This window comes from Alosa sapidissima, chromosome 3, assembly GCF_018492685.1.
Source record: "Alosa sapidissima isolate fAloSap1 chromosome 3, fAloSap1.pri, whole genome shotgun sequence".
NCBI lineage: Eukaryota > Metazoa > Chordata > Actinopteri > Clupeiformes > Clupeidae > Alosa > Alosa sapidissima.
Window position 1 is genome coordinate 23,632,552 of NC_055959.1, and position 6,045 is coordinate 23,638,596.

Below are 6,045 nucleotides of genomic sequence, written 5' to 3' on the forward strand. Positions count from 1 at the left end.
GAAGTTCAGAGTAGTCATGTGGCCACTCAGCTGCTGTAAAGTCATAAATTCAAGCAAGTCAGAGAATCTTGCCATGTTCTGTATGCTGCATTTCTGTCAGTGTTACTTATTAAGTCAATACATATATCCAACCACACAGACTTTTGATTATTTATTAATTGTTTTCTCATTAGTGATATAGAGATACAGATTCATTGAATAATCATGGCTAAGAGACCACAGTTGTGTTATATAATGAGGTAGTGCAAATTTAAACTAATAGATGCCACTAAAGTAGGCCTCAAATGAAGAAGAACCATGATATGTATTTGGCTGTTACAAATGTCAACAGTGTCCCTCCCTTGATGCCCTATGTCCAGTTAAACCATAGATAAAGGCTCTCCTCCTACACTCTGCATATGTGTGAGTCTGTGCTGTGCTTGTGTCTGTGTTGCTGTCGTGGCAGGAGTAGTTGTGTGTCTCTTTCCCTCCCTCACCTTCCTCCCAGCCCTGTGGTGTCCTTCTCCCTCTCCGCCTTATCTTCTTCTGTGGGTGTGTTCTGTTGCTGTGGTTTGGGTGTGTGTACTGGCATGAGGTGTGTGTTTGTGTGTGTGTGTGTGTGTGTGTGTGTGTGTGTGTGTGTGTGTACGTGTGTGTCCTCACTCACTCCCTCCCCCACCTCTCCTCTCTAGCCCCGCTAGCAAACAGCCTGAGTCCATGCGTCGAGTCAGCAACTCAGTCCGAAAGCAGCCGCTCGCCTCGCCGCCCTTCCAGCCTCCGCTGCCCCCCTCCGCCGAGGAGGAGGCCGAGGTCAGCCATGCCCAGGCCGAGGCCTCCCCGCTGGGCTGGGAGGGCGGCCAGGCCGGCCCGCTGCTGTCCGCCGGGGCTCTAGCGCTTCAAGCTGTGCAGCAGCAGCTTCAGCAGCATCTCCAGCAGCAGACTGCTGAGCAGGAGAGCAGGTAAGGAGCTCCTGCCTGGCCCTGATTTGCCCTCTGGTGGTGGTGATGATGGTGGCGGCGTCTCTTGATGGTCATCTGCCGCCAGGAGCGGAAAAGATAACGTGTCAATCCGGGTCCCCGTCCCCGTGACTTTCCAGAGCCACCCACTGTGGAAGTGCTGATAGTGACTGAGTCATAACGTTTCCTCACACTCCCCATAGCGATCAGGCTTCAAATCATCCAAAAATACTGAACTCAGTAGCTCGCTAGCACTCTCTAGTTAACTTGCTGACAATGAAAGCAAGTGAAAAGGAGCCTGTTGTTTTAGCAATTGCTAGTAAAACATTTTTAGATCAGTGATGGTTTGGTTTATATCAAGAAAACATTGTATACCATTGTTTCCCAACCTTGGGGTCGGGACCCCATGTGGGGTCGCCTGAGATACTGGGTATCTTACAATTGACCAGTACATTACATTAAAATATACATACATCAAATAAAACATATTTTAAACCCCATGGTACCCATCATTACAATCTGGCTACGTGAAAATAAAGTTACACAGCCTGCATGAGATGTTTGATTTATGTAATCATACTTGATCAACGTTCTAAACAAAGTAGCAAAGCAACCAGATGCACAAAGCTAGCCAAAATAATTAGCTTGCTAGGACATTTGGGGGAAACCAAAGTACCACTTTCGACTGGATGTTACAATAGAGATGTTGTGAATGATTGGGGTCACCAACATTTTGTGACATCCAAAAAAGGTCACCTTCCAAAAATGGTTGGGAACCCCTGTTGTATACAGACACATTTGTACACCATTGGCCCTCATTGTCAAGATCCTACAGCATTGGTCCATTCTTCCCATGTAAATCCCTGGATGGATTAGTGGATGGATTAGATAGTTAGATGGATAGAATCATCAGACCCTCTTAAGAAGATATCACATCATTGGTTATTTTAGTAGTACTTAACTCAGCCATGTCACGTGATATAGATTTGGTCGAGTCATTTAGTTTCAATCGACTTTCACCTTCACTCCTTCCTCCATTTGAATCCATTGTAATGAATAATCCATATTGTAATTTTAGTCATAGCATTTCACATGTCACAATATCCACATGAAGAACAAACATGTCACCCAGATTTGCTCAGATGCTTGTGAATGAATGCACCCAGTGGGTTGAAGATCATGATATTCTGAATGGCAAGTGGCACAGCATTCACCAAGTCTCTCACCAGTGCTGCTCCTAGATGACCTCGTCCTCCTCTTCCTCCCAGCACCCATCCTCCTCCTCAGCTTTGGCTGCCTCACTGTAGCGCTGGTATCCACTTCCATTCACTTCCACTGTGTCCGCTGTACCTCTTGCTGCTGCTTTGTCTGTGTGCTTCACTAATTCTGTGTGTGTGTGGGTGGGGTGTGTGATTCGGTCTCCCATGACGTCCTCGTGTGCTCTGCCCCGTCACTCCTCCCGTGTCTGAGTCACTTCTCCATCCTGCTCTGCTGTGGGGGCACGATGTGGGTTAGACTGCATGTCTGCTATGACTGACACTAGTGATCAAGCATGTCTGTCACTCAGGTCTTCTGCGTGGAAAATGCATACACGTCTGTCTAGGATAATCTAGTGACTCTCCAAGCACCTCTACTTTATTATGCTTGTATTTTATTGCCATCCATGAAGCGATAATGTCACACTGATGTTATCATTGTAATCTGATGCATACTGTAAATACAGTGTGTGGGACTAACACTGACCCTAACACCCGTTTGCCGTGAAGCATGTCGTCTGACCAGTGTTGGTTCATGTTGATGGTGTGTGTATGGTTGACCACATGCCGTGTTGTGTCCTGCCTCGTCTTGTAGTGTGGGTAGTCGGGAGATGCCCCCCCCCAGCCCGGTGTCCACACCACATCCCCAGAGGAACGGGCCGCCCGGAGGGACCCCGGGTCAGCTGAGCTTTGGGGCCCCAGCCGCCGGCTCCAAAGGGCCCAGCCCCGCACCGAACCGCAGAGGTGAGTGAGGCTGGTGGTGTGCAGGTCGTCTACTGTAGCACTGTATGCCTTTTAAAATGAGCACGTTGCAAATGACATCATTAAAAGAGGCCTTGTTGTGATACATAAGATTCCAGTCAGCATCTTTGCCGATGTTTTATGACACATGATTGTATGAGATGCAGAGGATATTATATTTAGCTACTAAATGCTCCTTATGTTCAGCTATATCTTAGATGTGAATTTCAGTGAATGAATTGTTACATAGTAGCATGGAAATGTGAAGCACCATTAACTCCAGTGACTGTCACTTTGACTGTCTGTGTGTTTTGTCTGTCTGTCTGTCTGTCTGTGTCTGTGTGTGTGTGTGTGTGTGTACAGGTACAAAGAAGCAAGCCCCGGCTCCTCCCAAACCCTCCCAGACGGCCAGTAGTCAGCCCCCTCCGGCCTCGTCCACCCCTGCAGCTTTTCCATCCGTCACGCCCTGCAGACCTGCTCCCTCTCCCAACCCCTCCTCTGCCCCGAGCCCCGCCCCGCACCCTGTGGCCACACCCCGCCGCCAGGCCAGCATACAGGGCCCCTTCCAGTCCCCCAGCCACCCGCCCCCTCAGCCCCCACCGGGCGGCGGCAGCAACAGCAGCAGTGCCGAGCCCGACCCCTCTCCCCCCAGAACCCCTACCCCGCCGGGCACTCCTCCCCATGATGGTGGCGGCCACCAGACCGGCTCGCTCCCCAGGCCCAAACCCGCTCCCAGGCCCAGACCTCGGCCCAGCGTGCCACCGCCACCAAACCCGCCTACCAATGGAGTCTGCGGTTCAGCTTCCAAGGTCATAACAGGTAAAGAAACTTAGTGATCTGTGCTTGTACTTTTAAGTATTAACATGATTGTGTATACATGCCACAATGTCACTTCTCCTTCTACCACAAACAGTCACATACTTAAAAACGTATGTGTACACACACACACACACACACACACACACACACACACACACACACACACACACACACACACACACACACACACACACACACACTCTCTCAAACAGTTTGGAAAGATATTGTTGTGGACCCAGGACATGTTTTCACTTCTGCAGTCAGTACAGTCAAACCAGAGGCTTTCATAAATGGATCCAGTAGCAGGAGGTGTGAGTGTCAGGTTTCACTATCAGCCCCTCATCACTGACTGTACACTCTACTTACTCTGGACTCATTCTCCTTGCAGACCCTCTGAGCTAGAGAGCCTTGTGTGTGTACTGTATGTAGCACACTGACTGCCTGCACCAGGATTTCATTGGTATTACAGCTAAAGAGTTAAGTTATCTTTGTGCAAAGTTGGCAGTTCTAGACTGGGTCCACTCAAAAGCAACCTATTTATAATTAAAGTTGTATGTTAACAGTATATTGAGCCAAACTGATCGTAGAGTATTTGTGTCAGACATTCATCTAATTTTTTCCTTCCTTCTTGATCACATCCATGTACTCACTTAAAATGCTGAGAAATCACATCTACTAAACCACTATTATTTTCTGGAACAGTGGAAAACACTTACATAACTGTTATTCCTTCCCATTTTATCAAAAATGATTATGAAGAGGCCTCGTTATTTTAAAAAACTTAGAGAATAAAGAGGGGCAGAGTAGACAGGCGTTCCCTTATAACCATACATCATTTTGCATGTTGTGATGCAAAAGATGCATCTTTTGCATCACAACTCCTGTAAGCATGCCTTTCATGGTTAAAGATAATATCATGTGATGGGCTTCATGGAAGGATTTTGCATTGCATTTCCAACGACCATGGAAAAGTGTCATCGTGCCAGAACCCCCACCCACCCTTTCTCCATCATTTAAAAGTTCTCCCTCTCCTCTTATCACATGACTCCCCTCCCATCAGTCTGCATGTGTATAGCACCACCTTCTCTCCTCCATCCTTCCATCCACCTCTCATAGCAGTAACACTTTACAGCCATCTCCCCAGAGCTCAGCTCCACGCTTCTCTTGCGTGGCGCGTATCACACACAGCCGTGGCTGATTCGCTCCGATCACGTTTCCGGTGTGCTTGTAAAAGCTCTTGGGAGTTGGCCTGCTTTGACTCTGTAATGTCCCCCCCCCCACCCCTCTGTGTTGAGTGAAATGCATGACGTTGAACTGTTGCAATATTCCAGATGTGTGACCTACCGCACTGCCTCGAGAAGTGAGGCTCAATGGCAGGCTATGGTAAGGAGGAAACCAGGGTTAGCGCTCTGACTGCCTAGCGACGCTTGCATGCGTGCTTTTGCGTGGGAGCCAGGGTGAATGAGTGAGAGTGAGAGTGAGAGTGAGAGTGAGAGTGAGAGTGAGAGTGAGAGAGCAAGAAAGAGAAAGGTGCCGGACTTGCTTTTACTAACTCTGCCTACATGTGTTATGTGCAATCTCATTGCCACAGGCTGTATGTGGGTGGCTAGTAAGTGCCTCAGAACCTGGCTAACTAACATCCCAACCCTGCTTGCATGGATGCACCATAGAGTATACACCGTAGAGTATGCACTATAAAGTATGCAATACAAGTATGCAATGCAAATACACACTTCAGCCCATGACACAAGATTGGGTTTGTGTATCAGGACCAGAATGATAATGATGCCATGGATTTTCTATTCTATGTTTATGTTTATGCCTATATTAAATCCATATATATTATAAATCTTAAGATTGTTTTCCTAATCCATGGTCTCCTCATTACAAGTACTGTATGTAGGTGTACCTCATGCTATTTGATCTGACCCTGGAGAACACTTACTTTTACATGAGTCTTTAGAGACTGTAGGAAAAGCTTTAAATTGGTCACATCAGTCCAGTCTACTTTGCCACTATGGGTATTAGTTCATTGATTGTGTGTTTCTATGAGTAGTGTATGCTACTGGTAGGCAGTGCACCTTCACATACAGTAACTGATCTGTCAAAGTAAGTGTTCTCTACCTTTTATGAATGTAGTAAACCCAAAAAGAGGGGCTTAAGGTGGGCTTCAATTAAGGCATTTAGTGGCTGAATTCCTTCCACTACCATGGTGGTAACTCCCTACTAAATGACCTTGTTGAAGCTCCTCCTGTGTGTGAGTGGGAGACGCGGCATGGCTAGATGAAGGGCTT

General features: G+C 47.5%; 1 protein-coding gene across 3 annotated transcripts in view; it reads left to right on the plus strand.

Annotated features, from left to right (window-relative positions):
• Positions 1-6,045, plus strand: part of arhgap17b (Rho GTPase activating protein 17b) — a 28,585-nt gene that overhangs the window by 20,764 nt on the left and 1,776 nt on the right. Inside the window, exons 17-20 of one of the 3 annotated variants that reach the window (XM_042087801.1) lie at positions 672-938; positions 2,787-2,935; positions 3,296-3,751; positions 5,083-5,134. In XM_042087801.1, the coding sequence (XP_041943735.1) occupies positions 672-938; positions 2,787-2,935; positions 3,296-3,751; positions 5,083-5,090 (880 nt within the window). In that variant the 3' untranslated portion in view covers positions 5,091-5,134. The remainder of the gene's footprint in view (positions 1-671; positions 939-2,786; positions 2,936-3,295; positions 3,752-5,082; positions 5,135-6,045) is intronic. The other 2 variants (XM_042087800.1, XM_042087802.1) reach the window with 2 other exon arrangements.